Consider the following 16,259-nt stretch of genomic DNA (forward strand, 5'->3'; position numbering starts at 1 on the left):
ATCTCCTTGCCTGCCCATCGCTTCCCTCTGGTGCTCCTCCTTTCTTTTTCTTTCTTCCATGGCCTCTGCCTCTTTCACCAATCAGCTTCCCAGCTCTTTACTTTATCCCTCCCCCTTCAGGTTTCACCTAACACCTTGTGTTTCATTCTCCTCTAAATCTTTTAAATCTAATCCTCAGCTTTTTTTTTCTCCAGTCCTGCTGAAGAGTTTCGGCCTGAAAAGTCGACTGTACTGTTTTCCATAGATACTGCCTGGCCTGCTGAGTTCCTCCCAGCATTTTGTGTATGCTTCAGGGTGAATGTCCTAAGTTCATGATCTTTTGTTGGAACTGGAGTATTTCTACATCAATAAAATTGATGATGTTGGCAAGAAGTGCTCACCTCCACTTCAATTTTGTAATGAATTAGTGGAGCTCAATTTGGCTCGCAGCCAGAGTGCTACAGTTGGCTTCTGCTGCAAGAGGGAATATAATAGCCAAATTTACTTCACTTCTCGTTTGTGGCTTGTGTGCTAGTTTTGCTTTAAGCAGGTATCTGGAGATATGAACACTGTCATTCTCAAATGAGGTTGAGTCATAAAAAATTGAACATCATGATCATGGTAATAGAAGGAAATCATTATGAATCATCATTTTTGGATATAAATATGGGGATTAAGAAAAAAGCCACTGCCTATGTGCCTATATTACCTATGTGCATTTGTTATTTTGGTATGCTAGCAGTAATTTTGTTGATTTGGAGCTTTACTACATAGAATAATAAACTTGTGTATAATTTTATGCATTCTTTGATTAGGAAAATATGATCTGCAAAATTTGGATCCTCAGTGGTTTCGGCAGAAGATTTCAGTTGTTAGTCAGGAGCCTACATTGTTTGCAACGTCTATTAAGAAAAACATCACATATGGAAGAGAGGCGAATATGGAAGAGGTACGATATTACAAATGGTGTTGTGGTTCAATTATGATGTAGTAACCTACAGAGTTTGGGGAAAAATAGAAATTATCTGAAACATTATGAAATCTACAATTATATAGTTTGTGGTAACTCCAGCTGATTCCTATGAGTTTTGATTTTCCAAGATGGAAAGCATTACAATAGAGAGCAGAACTATCTCTACTTGTTTTAACAATTTTTTCTGACCTTGAGTTTTTTCAAGGCAGATAGAACCTTTGGATATGGATAGTCCTTCAAATGTGAAATAAAATCAAATCACATTATCTGATTTACAGCTAAGTGAAATTTTTAGTTTTGACCATTGCTGTAACTGAGAAGTTTAAGGCTATAATTTTTCATTTAGGCTTTTTTTTTTCCAGCTTAAACAGGTTTAAAAAGGTTTGTTCAAATTCTGTAACTCCTGACATTGATATATTAATTCCTCTTTTGGCTTGACCAGCCTTGAGCTGTGAATTCTCTTTGCCATAAGCTGTTCCACTCCATTAGCAAGTTTGCAAGGGAGTAGAAAGGAAACAATAAAAATGAAATATGGATTTTAATGAAATGTTGATTAATACAAATTTTTAAAAATAGCCAGCAATATTGCATCTAAGGGCTGTGGGAAGTTGAGTTTGTTTAGACTGGAGATGATAGAGAGCCTTGCTGAGCTATTAAAGATCTTGAGACCATCAGCACTTTATGTACTTACAATAAATCCAGGAAAGATGACAAAGATAGCATGCAGTGAGGTTCAGAAGAAATGGGTGAATGAACAGAACAAATGACCTTCAATAGTACAAAGCTGATATTTGAAATGGGCTAGGAAAGGCCTCATTGGAGATAACATCAGTAACAGCAATTTTAAGGACGTGGTTGATGATATCAATTTAAAGTAGCTAAAACTAGCGAAAACTGATTTGACATAATAAGAGTCCTTTATTGGTTTTTCACATATTTGTTTCTATCCTCATTTTGGAAATGCTTGTAATAAAGAAAAGGATCATCCACCAGAAAAACAGCAATAGATTTGTTAGATTACTTCTAAAGTGATGTTTGTGTTCTGGGCTCACCATATAATTTTACACAATTTGTGTACTGAAGATGATATCTACAGAGGCCGTATAGTTGAAACAGCTGTTGGTTATGAAAGAAGAATTACAAACTCAGGCACGTTTGAGCTTGTTTTGCCATTAGGGGCTTGTGTTTATTGGAGATTTTCACACATATGAAACATTGTGAATGAGGAAAAGCATTCACTGATCTATCCAGCTTGTCCCATATGACTGCAGTGCCTTCTCCATCCTAATCAATATATTACCACTCCAGCCAAAAACCCAAGAGCAGGAGAAACAAGTCATATAAAGCCCAGACCAGTTAAGTAAGGACGGGAAATTAATTTGGAAAATTCCAACTCTCCTCCCTCGAGCCATCAAAACTAGCCCAGGCGATGACTCTGACCTTTACTAATGGAATCCAGTAACTAACCACTGTGTGAGAAAATATCTTATCCAGCCAGAAACAAGTCAGTTTTTTTGTCTGAAAGAATTCAGTGACTCAGCATTCATCCGAAAGGCCAAAAGTTGTAGTGTACTTTTCTCTACAAAAAGAACCAGTGCCCACCTTTAAAATTAGCCTACCTATCTGGATAAATCTTTCATTTGTCTCACTTTTGATTTTTATCATAGAAAATTGGGCCAAGGAATATTTTTCCGTATCTCTAAAAATTTAAGTCAAATTTGTTATTTAAGTCAACCTTAAGGTTATTATAGCCAAGGGATGTAGTGGGGACAAGGTCCCACTGTGTGTTAAATACTTTCAATGGTGTGTGTCTCAAATAGCCTCTGACAACCATCTCCTGACCTTCATGTGTGGCTTAAGCCACAGAGCCTGACAGAACAGTTTCTACTGACAGGAGAATGGGCAAAGGTGGATAACTGATACCTTAAAACCAGTTGTTCCTGGCAGATGAGACTCATCAGCTGTGGCTGGCAGCTCACGTAGGAGAAGGAAAACTCTGATCTCAAACTCCTGTTGCCTTGTAGTTATACTTACTCATGGGGATGGCCTCGGGAGTAAACCCTGAGGGGGAAACTATCAGGATCTGGAGTCCCTAAGGCAGTTCTACCTGGAGTTCAATGCTGACTGGCAACTCTTGTGATGCCAATGGTGCCAAACTGAACCGGTCTCTGCAGTCCGTTTGGATTCATCAGCTGCATGGGCAACAGCTTGTTCTCCATATTGTACTGTCCTGGCAAATACCGACTTGCATATCACGTAGACAACTAGGATACAAAATCCATGGACAACCCTGAGCAATGTGTGGGGGGGGGGGGGGCCTCATATCTAGGTCAGGTCATTAGTAAGCAAAGTGTGGATATCAGTTAGTTTGCCAGATTTGTTTCAAAATAAGATTGCATGACTAATTCTTTGTTTTGAGATACTTTAAAGGAAAATAAAATTCAAAAGTTGCTCCATAATAACAGAAAAATCTCACGTGGGCCTTAGATGATCAAAGGCCAACTTTAACAAATGGCTCATTTCCTAAAATGTAACTCAAATGCATGTCTCTTTTAAAAAAAAAAAAATTAGGTGTTGGAATATTTAGCACAATAGAATGGTATAATATTACTATGAGGCGATAATATTTGCCATTAATTATAAAACAATATTACCTTTGCCCAAAGAGGGAAGTTGTTGGCTCATCAGCACTGCTTTTTGTGGAGAATTGACTGAAGAATGAAATCTTAAATTAAGTGTAACCTTTTTAATTCTTTCCTGAAAATTTAGAGAGATTCTATCATAATAAGTGAGAGATGATTCGAAATCAATACTGCAAGACAATTGCCATTTCAAGAAACTATTGAAACCAGATGAATATCATTGATTAGTTCGATGATAGCTTGAATTAACATTTTTAACCAAACTATTTAGTTGGTTTAACTGTTTTGATAATGGATCTTGACTCAAAACATTGTCTATCTCTCTGCCTCCATAGATGCTGCTTGACCTATTGAGTTCTTGCAGCATTTTGTTTTTTTCTCCATATTCCATCTGTAGCCTATTGTGTTGCCATTTCAACTTGACTAGCTGTCTGAATGATACATTTAGTTTGGAATTGTCATTTCCCACTGCAGGTAGAGAATTCTTTATTTTTAATGGTAAATAGCTTGCCAGTATTTATTCTTAAATACAGTCCCATGTCTTCTGCCTGTCAATGAATTTGAAATATTGTTATTAGTATTTCTTGTAATGTTAGTGATGACTTTCTGAGCTCTCAAAGTTCATTATTGATGGGAAGATTTCATGATTCAGTGTAGAATTAATAGTGGTAATGAATGAGTTTGAATATGTCCAGAGCCAGGAAGAGTTACTACCCCTCAACCATCAGGCTCTTGAACTAAAGGGGGTAACTTCACTTACCCCATCACTGAACTGTTCCCACAATCTATGGACACTCTTTCAAGGATTCTTCATCTCATGTTCTAAATATTTATTCTTTTTTTATGTATTTGTGCAGTTTGTCTTTTGCACTGTGGTTGTCTTTCATTGATCTTATTATGGTTATTGGACTCTTTGAGTCTGCGTATAAGAAAATGAACCTTCAGGTTTGTATATGGTGACATGTGTACTGTGATAATAAATTTACCTGAACTTTATAAATGTCTCCCAGGAGCAATCTATAGGGCTGTTGATAGGGCTTTAAATACAATTCTGGGAACAGGATTTTGAGAGGAAAGCTTAAAAAACTGGCGAAAGGACACGGTGATAGTGCAATGTAGCAAAATATTGCTAGTCAGAGTCCTAGAAGAGACAAAGCATGTATGAAAATAGCACTGTAAATAGTGGGAAATTAAAAGGTGGTGACTTTCAAAATGACCTTGGTGTTCTTGTAAAGGAATCATAGAAGTTAATATTTAGCTGCAGCAAGTATTCAGGAAGCCAAATGGTATGTTGGCCATTTTTGGAATAAGATTTGAGTTGAGTGTAAAGATACCCTGGTGAAATTTCATATAGCTCTTGTGAGACAGCACTTGGAATTGTGCATACAGGATATTTAAGACAAATGTATAGATTTTGGCTATTGAAGGAATGATGAGACTTGGGAATGGTGCAGGACGGAGTGCAAAAATAGTAGGTTGGCCATAATATTAAATAGTAGAGTAGGCTCAAGAGGCTGAATAGCCATCTCTTGTTTAAACTTGCGTTAACTTGATTATGTAACCTTTGCTAATGTGCCCCTTTGGAATCAGTTGCTAATTGTCATTGCTGCTAAGGTAAATGCTGCTATTTATAAAATGATCGTGTTTACTAATTCCTATGTCCTTATACAATTATTTCCAGATGCTTAGTTTTTAAAGTAAAGTGATTAGGATCTGCAGATTTTGAAATGTACTGAAAATTTTTTACATGTGTTTGATGCTAAATGTCAATTTGACATCTGGAAGGAATGGTAGCACTGGCTGTCAAGCATGAACTTGTAATATGGGCATAATGTATAATGAAAACAGATATATTTTCTCAAGTTGAGATTGTTTCTGTCTCATGAACCTGGAACTCTTGTATTGTTCTATCTCTGATGTACTTGGGTGCCACAGTAGCGAAGCAGTTAGTGCGATGCTCTAGAGCTCAGGGCATCGGAGTTTGGAGTTCAATCTGGCATCCTCTGTAAGGACTCTGTACGTGGAATGCATAGGTTTTCCCTGTGCGTTCCCATTTCCTCCATGGTCCAAAGGTGTACCAGAATAAGTTAATTTGTCACAGTCTAAAGTTTACAATTTTGAATGCATCCATATTCATATTGACAGCAGTAACAAAACTTTCATTCAATTCTTATATCTTTTCCCTCCATATCAATTTATTTTACATTTTTAAAGGTGCTTTTTGGGTCACCTCTGCATTTACTGTGATGAAGATGCTCTTAGGCAGGGAGCTGTGTTCATATTGTCAGCTTCCAGTTTTGGTTAGGCCAGCTGCTGGCCATAGGTTATTCTGTCATGTGCAGAAGAGAGGTTCATGGCTGAGTATCCAGCTGTTGGTAGAACAATATTGAATGAATTCCCACAGTATCATTTTCCTAACATCTTAACTGGAGGAAGTCATGGTGATGGGTAGAATCTCTCGCCTTGAAATCAGAGTGATGTAGAAATAGTATTACTGTTTTATTGTGCTGCTTTCTATTTCTGTGGCATTAACTAGTGTTTTCAGTGAGGCATGACCTTCTCCATTAACGCCTTTTTGCAGTTGGATATTCTTGTGAGAATTACTCATGTTTTCAATTATGTTTGTCAGGGGTATACTCCAGAGAGAGCTAGGTGTTAAGTATGCTGTGGTGCAGAAATGAAGATGTATTTATAGAGCAACTTGAAAGAAAGGATGTAAACCTTAGTATATTTGCATTAACTAGTCATTAATAAATTAATGACAAAGTTGTAACTGTTAAATGATAATGGAATAGGATACAGTTTGCAAAACCAATCTTGTTGATAAATATGCAGGCACATTTTCAATTGCATGTTTAATTGGAATCAGCTGCATGAATTCAAGTAGTGTCTGCTTTGAATGAACAAAAAGAGCCCAGAAGCAAAAATCTAATTAAATTTCTTTCTTTAGTAGATAACACAAATGTAGATCATAGATTGCATAGAGCCTTCAGCTAAATTATAAAAAAAACACCTTTATTTTAAATATAGGCTGAGTACAAAATATTGTGCACAGTAAGTAGATTTAGGTACCTCACTAAACACCACAAGTTTATTAATGTTTTCATGTATAAACCAGTTACTGGAATAATATCATCTTTTATGGTCATTCACTTGGAGTCTGTTTTTTTTAATTATCTCATTAGTTAATTCTTTCTGTGGATATGTTAAAATTATAGTACTCTGGTAGAGTACAAAGAAAATCAAATCTTGCATTTATAATGAGGCCTCCAGTTGAGTTGAATGTTTTTATTAGAAAACACTCTTTGAATTCATATTGATTATTTATCTTTGCATTTGCTATTGTATACAAGACTTCCAATTTATGCTATTGTAAATCTATTGGTGAGGGGAGTAAAATAACAAAAGCTCTTTGCTAAAAAGAGGCAAGAGGTTGCAGATAAGTAATCTGGAGAAAAAATCAACTGCTGGGGGAACTTGGTTAGTCAGGCAGCATCTGTGTAGGTCGAGAGGTGATTCATGTTTCAAGTTGAGACCCTGCATCATGACTGAGAGTGTGGAGGGCTGGTTTCCATTTCTACAATTTCAGTTCTGTTGCACCAAAGTTTTACTGGCAAAATGCTGCTTAGGCATGAGTACTCACATAGTTGATCTGTAGATTAAATGTTCGCCATGCAAGTTGCTTTGTTGTTTTCGTTTTCACTCCTTTTGGCACATTGAGTAATGTATATGCCATTTCTATAGCATTTGACTTTTTTTTTATGAGGCCAAGTTGCTGGCTCCAACAGCAACCCAGCATGGATGGAAAGTGTGCAAAGAGCCGGCTGGGTTTGAACTCAGAACCATTCACCTTGAAGTCTGGTGCTGATGCCACTTCACAACTGGCTGGCTATGCAAGTTGTTTTATTGAGTGATAATTTATATTTTTGATGATGAAAGTACTGCAATATTTCTGACATGCTCAGCTCAGCTCTCAGCATTGTAATCAAATGACGCATTTGAGAAAAGGAGTCAAATCTTGAGACTGAGTAGGAACAATTGATTAGGGGAAAAATATCTGAGAAATATTTGAAAATTGTAGAACAGTGACTTTGTGGAGACCATACTTGCAAGTTCACTGAGTCTAGGACTAAATTACTACACCCACATTTCTAATAATAATGATTTAGTGTCAAGCCATCACACTGTTCCTTTATTGTTGTCTTACAATTCTATTGTACGGTTCCGAATTTCATTTGCTTATAAATGCTATTTGACAACTGAGGAACTGTCAACAGCTGTGTAATTGGTTCAGATTCTGTGACCAAACAGTTTCCAGCACAGCTGTAGTTTTGTGAGACAATGTTTCTTGTGTTTTGTAGGATCAGTTTTATATTGGGTAAGGGCCTTATCGTAGAGCTTTCCTCTTGATGTTGCTGTGTTACTTCTGCAAAACTGAAATATCATTACCTGCCAACAAACAGATGGCGAGCAAAAAGCACGTTGGTTGTTCATATATCAAAATTATAAATTGTCTTAGTGTTATTTCTTTTCTCATGGAAAATTGTATGATTTACACGTATTTGTGATGCATTTAATTACAGCTCATGAATCATTTACTTAGTTAGATTACTTGTGTAGATTTCTGGTTATGCTCTCAGTAGAAATTTCTGTCAATTATGCATGATTAATAGCAGAACAGTTGCTGATCAATTACTTGCTGTTAGGTGCATACAATAAACTGAGTAGGAAACTTTCATTTTAATTGTATTTGTATAGTAGCAGGGAACAAGGTTAATGTTCAGTTTTTACCACTAAGTCATCAATGCTTCATAATTCATAAAGCAGATTTATATAAATGTCTAATTAGTCAAATGCAAATTCACATTAATAAAAGAATTTGAAACACTAATAAACAGAGTAAAAACATGGAACGTCATGGCAAGCTTCTTACTCTAGTGGTCATTCTTGTTAAATTTAATTATAGAAGAACAATTAGGCGAGAAAACAATCTGAATTATTTCAGTGGAAAAAGCTGAAGCAGATGTGTTGAGCGAAGATTAGAATGTATAGCAACGTACAAACTGCTGGAGGAACTCAGCAGATCAGGCAGCATCGATGGAAAAGAGAAAACAGTTGACTTTTTGGGCTGAGACCCTTCTTCAGGATTGAGAAGGAAGGGGTGAGATGCCTGAATTTAAAAAGCTGATGGAGATGGCGGGGAGAGGCTAGCTAGAAGGTGATAGGTGAAGTCAGGTTGGTGGGAAAGGTCAAGGGCTGGAGAGGAAATGATCTGATGGGAGAGGAGAGTGGACAACAGGGGAAAGGGAAGGAGGAGGGGATCCGGAGAAGTAATAGGCAGGTAAGAAGTGAAAGGTCAGAATAGGGAAAAGAAGCGAAGGGGAGTGGGCGGAATTTGTTCACCGGAAGGAAAAATCAATACAAGTCTTATCAGGTTGGACGGTATCCTGTTTTCTCATATAGTTTATAGTTAACATAGTTTAATGCAATGATTGTGTAAGTACAAATTGAGTTCAAAGTTATAATCAACATGTACAAAAGCTGGATGAACTCAGCAGGTCGGGCAGCATCCGTTGAAACGAGCAGTCAACGTTTCGGGCCGAGACCCTTCGTCAGGACTGAAGGAGGAGGAGGCAGGGGCCCTATAAAGAAGGTGGGGGGGAGGGTGAAAGGTGCCAGGTGAAAAACCAATCAGAGGAAAGATCAAAGTGTGGGGTAGGGGAAGCAGGGAAGGGATAGGCAGGAGAAGTGAAGAAGAAATGTAAGGGGAAAGCAGTATGGGTAGTAGAAGAAGACAGAATCATGAGAGAGGTTATAGGCAGCTGGAAGAGGAGGCAGAGTGAAATTGGGATGGTGGAAGGGAGAGGGAGGGAATTACCGGAAGTTGGAGAATTCGATGTTCATACCAAGGGGCTGGAGACTACCCAGACGGTATATGTGGTGTTGCTCCTTCAACCTGCGTTGAGCCTCATCATGGCAGTAGAGGAGGCCATGTATGGACATATCCGAATGGGAATGTGAAGCAGAGTTGAAGTGGGTGGCAACCGGGAGATCCTGTCTGTTGTGGCGGACGGAGCGGAGGTGCTCAATGAAGCAGTCCCCCAATCTATGCTGGGTCTCGCCGATGTAGAGGAGGCCGCACCGGGAGCACTGGATGCAATAGATGACCCCAACAGACTCACAAGTGAAGTGTTGCTTCACCTGGAAGGACTGTTTGGAGCCCTGAATGGTGGTAAGAGAGGAGGTGTAGAGACGCTTGCAGGGATAAGTATCAGGTGGGAGATCTGTGGGGAGGGACGTGTGGACCAGGCAGTTGCGGAGGGAATGATCGCTGCGAAAAGCAGAGAGGGGTAGAGAGGGAAAGATGTGCTTAGTGGTACAGTCCTGTTGAAGGTGGCGGAAGTTGCATCTGCAGTGTACTTTGTGTTCAAAGTTATCATATACCCAATGTGAAGAAAACTGCAAGTGCGTCATCAGAGCAGAGCTTATTTAAAATCAGAATAATCTTTACTGATGTAAATCAAAAAGCCCATGATAAAGTGAGGTTTGTGAATTAGGCATTGATATTTAGGAGAAAAAAATAGCTCCAGAAGTATAAAAAAAAGAATGGAATTTTAGTTACAATTGTAATTCTACAGTGTCTATAAAAAGTATTCATCCCCTTAGAAGTTTTCTTTTTTTTTGACACTGATCAACTGAAAAAAACTCTTTTGTGTCAAAGTGAAACCAGATTAATTACAAATATAAAACACAAAATAATTGATTGCTTTAAGTGTTCATCCCTTTTAATATGACATACCAAATCATCACTGGTGCAGCCAATTGGCTTTTGAAGTCACATAATTAGTTAAATATGCAGTTGAGGTGTTTTATGGTAAAAATATATCTGCATCTGGAAGGTCCAACTGCTAGTGAATCAGTATCCTGGCAAAAACTACACCATAAAGACAGAAGAACTCTTCAAGCAACTCCACAAAAAGGTTATTGAAAATCACAAGTCAGGAGATGGGTACAAGAAAATTTCCAAGTCACTGAATATCCCTTAGTATACTGATAAGTCAATCATCAAGAAATGGAAAGAATATGGCACAACTGTAATTCTGCCTAGAGCAGGCAGTCCTCAAAAACTGAGTGACTGTGCAAGAAAGGGACTAGTGAGGGAGGCCAGTATGACAACTCTGGCAGAGTTCCAAGCTTCAGTGGCTGTAATAGGAGAGACTGCACATATAACATATGTTGCCCGGGTGCTTCACCTGTCGCAGCTTTATGGGAGATTGGCAAAGAGAAAGCCACTGTTGGGAAAAAAAACTCACATGAAATCTCAGCTATTGCCAGAAGGCATGTGGGAGACTCTAAAATCAGCTGGAAGAAGGTTCTATGGTCTGATAAAACCAAAATTGAGCACTTTCACCATCAGGCTAAACATTGTGTTTGGCGTCTGTCAAACACTGCATTTCATCATCAAAAACACACCATACAAACCGTGAAGCCTGATAGTAGCTGCATCGTGCTGTGGGGATGCTTCATTGCAGCAGGCCCTGGAAGGCTTATGAAGGTAGAGGGTAAAATGATTGCAGCAAAATACAACAAAATCCTAGAGGAAAACCTGATGCAGGCTGCAAGAGATTTGTGACTTGGGAGAGGATTTGTTTTCCAGCAAGAAAATGACCCCAAGCATAAAGCCTAGGCTACACAGGAAAGGGTTAAAAACAACAAAGTTAATGCCCTGGAGTAGTCAAGTCAGAGTCCAGACCACAATCCAATTGAAAATTTGTTGCTGGACTTGAAAATGGCTGTTCACTCATGATCCCCAAGCAATCTGACAGAGCTTGAGCAGTTCTGTAAAGAAGAATGGTGAAAATTTTCAGTGTCCAGATCTGCAAAGCTGTTAGAGACCTATCCACACAGACTTCAAGCCTGTAATTGCTGTCAAAGGTACATCTACTAAATACTGACTTGAATGGGGTGAATAATTATGCAATCAATTATTTAAATTTAGAGCAATTTGTAGAAATTTGTTTTCACTTTGATACAAAAGAGACACTGTGATTCAATGTGGTAAAACAATAAAACATGAAAACTTCCTGGGGGAGGAGGAAGGTGAATGCCTTTTATAGGCACTGTATATAGCCTTGGTACTTGTTTTAGAAAGCTGTTTTTTAAATAAGATTGCAGTATCACTTGGAAAACTCTTGCTTCACAATAGATGTCAAATATGTACTGCCTGCATCACAGGTGTCAGAGTTTGTTTAAAAAGCACCAACACAAATATGTTGTGTTCTACTCGTAGCCTATTCATTTTGTGGTGCATATAGATTAGTATACATATTTAATAGTTATTTAAAAGTCTGTTTCAATCTGTCATGCACAATTCAATATCTAAAATGAGTAACAGTAGGAGTAGAATTTATCAAGATGTAGAGGACAACTTTACTAAACTGATCAGGAGAGCAATGCTGAAGATTGCATCTTTGCCTCTGAATTTGTTTTCACAAGCTGGGTTGGAGGAAAAGAGATGGAGAGTTAACGTGAATGATGGGGTAGAGCAGAAAGAATAATATTATCCAAGATTATAATCTTAATTTTCTATACAAAACTTGATGCATTTGCTTTTTTAAAAAAATATTTTATGAAGGAAACTCATCCAGGTGTCTGATTTCTTCATTTCACTCCTTGATTTGAAGATCTTCAATGAAAATGTTCCAAAATAAGTTCAGGTGGCATTTCTGTTGTCCTATACCATCTATTGATGCTAAGAACACAGATCTTGGATACAAGCTGATAAACTTCAAGAAGTTCAAAGTATTTTTATTATCAAATTATGTATAACATTATACAACCTTGAGATTTGTCTCCTTATAGGCAGCCACAAAACAAAAAAACCCGAAAGAACCCATTATATATATTTTTAAAATCCAGCAAACACCCAATGTGCAGAGAGGGAGAGGGGAAAAAAACAAATCATACAAAACAATGAAAGTAAGCAAACAGCATTCAGAACAAAAGTAAGTCCATAACCATGAAGCCTGGAGCAGGCCTCAGCTCAGTTCATCACACAGCAGAGCAAAACATTGTGGAGCTCACGGACACAAAGTCCAGAGCGGGCCCACAGCCTCAGCCGCAGAGTTAAGACTTGAGGAAGTGCCAGTGATTTCACAAGTATTCTGCTTGATTTGAGAAAATTAAATCTGCATATTATTTTCTGATGTCCAAATATGACCTCAGTTTACTGCTCTATATTTGCTTCTTATGTGGCAGTACCTTATCTTTTTTAAATTCCAGCTTGTTCTTCCTATCTCTGAAACTTGCTGCATTCTTTAAATCTCTGTGTTGCTCTAATCCTGATGACTTTTGGATCTACGATTTTCATGGCATAGCCTATTTCAAAAATAGTATAGCATGGTACAGAAACATTTAAAGTAATCAAGTGAAATTGATGTGTTTGACCACTTTGTCACAGGACTTTGAAGAAGTGGATGAAAGGAAACTTTTAATCTCGTAGCTCTATACTTGTATTTATAGAAATCATTTGATAAGAATATTGTAGGAAATTGATGTAAGGAGATAACATTATTAAGGATAGAAGATTGGCTGGTTAAAAAGAAATGGGGTCTAGGCATAAATGCATCTTCTGGTTGGCAGAATGAGTGAATGAGTGAATTGAGCAAACTTGAGGGGTTGAATAGACAATAGATGCTCTTGATCTACGTGTTCATATACCCTACTTACCACCTTTAAGATATTTCTTGAAGGCCAATTCATTCAGCTATCTTTTGATCATCTAATTAAGTTCTTGTGCTAAACCAAAAATTGTTAATAGTGGTTTTATGAAGCTTTTCTGGGTGTTAGAAAAAAAATTGGGTAGGTATATGGACAGGAAAGGAATGGAGGGTTATGGCTGAGTGCAGGTCGGTGGGACTAGGTGAGAGTAAGCGTTCGGCATGGACTAGAAGGGCTGAGATGGCCTGTTTCCGTGCTGTAATTGTTATATGGTTATATGATGGTAAATACAGTTTGGTTATTGCTATGTATTTTACTTCAAGAAATGGATGATCTACCACTGAATCAGAAATTGAGGAGTATTTTATCTGTCTGGTAGCATGGGAACAGTGTTAAGAGCCCAGAAAAAGGTAACTGATCATAACTTTTCACTTACAAATTGAAATAAAGTGACATAAGTGACATCAAGGCTCAATGCCTTCTATGCTCATTTTGACCATCAAAACATGGAGGAACCTTCTCAAACTCCCATAGTGATGTCAGGGACTGTGGCCGATGTGAGAGCATTCTTCAGGGGGGAGAACCCATGGAAAGAATTTAGCCCAGATAGGGTACCTGGACAAGTACTAAAGACCTGTGCTGATCAACTGGCTGGACTGTTCATTGATATCTTTAACCTCTTGCCTTGGCAGTCTGAGGTACCCTCTGCTTCAAGAATAATGTGGTAACCTGACTCAATGACTATTGTCCATTTACCACTGACATCAGCTGTGATGAGGTATTTTGAGAGGTTGATGATGAAACTTATCAACTCCTGCCTGAAAAGTGACTTGGATTTGCATCCATCAACAAGGACCCCCACCTCCCAGATCATGCTTTTTTTGTTTCTGCCATTCGGAAGAAGGTACAAGAGCCTCGGGATCTGCACTATCAGGTTCAGGAACAGTTATTATCCCTCAGCCATCAGGCTCCTGAACCAGCGTGGATAACTTCTCCCAGCTTCACTCGCCGCATCACTGAACTGTTCCCACAACCTATAGACTCACATACAGGGACACTTTATTTCATGTTATTGGTATTTATTGCTTGCTTATTTATTTATTCATTCTTTTATTTATTTATTTATTTATTTATTCTTCTCTTTCATATTTGCAGAATTTGTTGCCCTTTGCACATTGGTTGTTTGTCTGTCCTGTTGGATGTGGTCTTTCATTGATTCTATTATGTTTCTTGGATTTACTGTGTATGCTCATAAGAAAATAAATCTCAGGGTTGTAGCTGGTGACACATATACTTTGATAGTAAATTTACTTTGAACTTTGAACCTTTGGATCGATTTAAGTATTGCAGTTTTGGGGTCTATTTCCTTGAAAATGTAACTTGAATGAATGCCTTCCTAAACCAGACAGGATGACTGGGTTTTGTTGTTAAAGAGAGCTTATCCCTCTTCCTGCCTATGTTAAGGCTCATTCTCTTCTTTCCTTCCTATCCACAATCTTTGCTAATATCTTGAAAATAAATCAGTCACAATTTATATGTAGACTGGGGAATGTTGGTCTGGGAGCTGGTGGTAAGAAAGCAGAAAATGTTTAAGCATCTGCAGTTTAGACGATAGTGTAAAAGTTTCTACAAGAATTTCAACATAATATAAACTGTCACTTGTTTCTTCTTCATGTATTGCTTTGAGAACTTCATAGTCACATGCAAATGTTCTGCCACAACCATGCATCATTTGATCAGCTGGCACATTTAGGTGTAGAATGCTTAGTAGTTTTTATTTCATTTTTAAAGCAGATCTCATGGTTTCTGGAATTATACTGGTATTTATTATAGAATGGGATGTTTTGGCTATGAGATTGTGGGAACAGCAAGACATTGATACCTTGCTGCTGATTTCATGCCTGACTCTCTGGTGGTTGCATTAACCATTGCTTTGTACCATGTTATTTCAAGGATCATTGTTGCACTATGCTTCAAAAAAGGCGATTTAAAGATATTCTGTAATCTTACTGGAGACCATTTTAACTCCATGGCTTGCCTTGCTTTTGCAGCCAGGCATTTTGTCTGAGTATGCAGCCAATATGCTTCATGCAATGTGATTACAGGCAGATAAAATAAAACACTGCTCCCATATTCTACTACTGATAAAATTTGCATTATGATCTGAGATAACAAATACACAAGCAAGACATTAAAATATATAAGCTGTTATCAGTCTTTAATAATACATGAACCATGTAAAATTAGATGACACTTTATTCTTATTTCTATGAAAAAAATGGAGAAAACTGAAAATAATATGAACAATTTTTATATATAAAAAAATTACAAGAAACTTTGCTCAACTGTATCACGATGGGAGTACCAGGTAATAACTTAATCTTGCATTTCAACAATAATGACAGAAATTATGTATACTATTACTCTGCAAACTGACCATCTTACTGGAAACATGGTAAATTTATAGGAATGAGTTATAAAAATGAGTCATTTTTATTCATTATTCATATTTAAATTGGAGAATGTTGGTGTAAGGTAAGAGAAATAGTTAACAACTTTGATTTAGATAATGGTATAAAAGTTTCTACACAAATATCAAATAATACAAACAAAATTTAAAGGATCTAACTGGACCACGGCATATCTGGGTGTTTAGATTCATTTTCAAATTTTTTGAGGTGTATCTTTAAGGTGTGCTGATAGGGTGAGAAAGCCTGGACAGCCTGGGTTAATGGTGGAGGCAACATTATGGATCAACAATGATGAAGGTTTAAGAAAGACAAGAATGCAGTGACATAGCACAAAAAATCAACTAAGAGATGAATGTAAATAAGTTTGAACAGTTAACATCCTTAAAAATAACTATTAACTGCATTGAAATTTGGATGATTTTTTTGCATCCTTTTTAGGATGGAGAGGTTAATTGATTTTTTCACTGACAGTAA

At 37.5% G+C, this 16,259-nt stretch overlaps 1 protein-coding gene across 2 annotated transcripts in view; it reads left to right on the forward strand.

Moving 5' to 3' along the window:
• Positions 1 to 16,259, forward strand: part of LOC140738424 (ABC transporter B family member 1-like) — a 146,485-nt gene that overhangs the window by 85,194 nt on the left and 45,032 nt on the right. For both annotated transcript variants that reach the window (XM_073065695.1, XM_073065696.1), the window contains exon 16: positions 795 to 928. In XM_073065695.1, coding sequence (XP_072921796.1) covers positions 795 to 928 — 134 coding nt within the window. The remainder of the gene's footprint in view (positions 1 to 794; positions 929 to 16,259) is intronic.

This window comes from Hemitrygon akajei, chromosome 14 (genome assembly GCF_048418815.1).
Source record: "Hemitrygon akajei chromosome 14, sHemAka1.3, whole genome shotgun sequence".
NCBI classification, from domain to species: Eukaryota; Metazoa; Chordata; class Chondrichthyes; order Myliobatiformes; family Dasyatidae; genus Hemitrygon; species Hemitrygon akajei.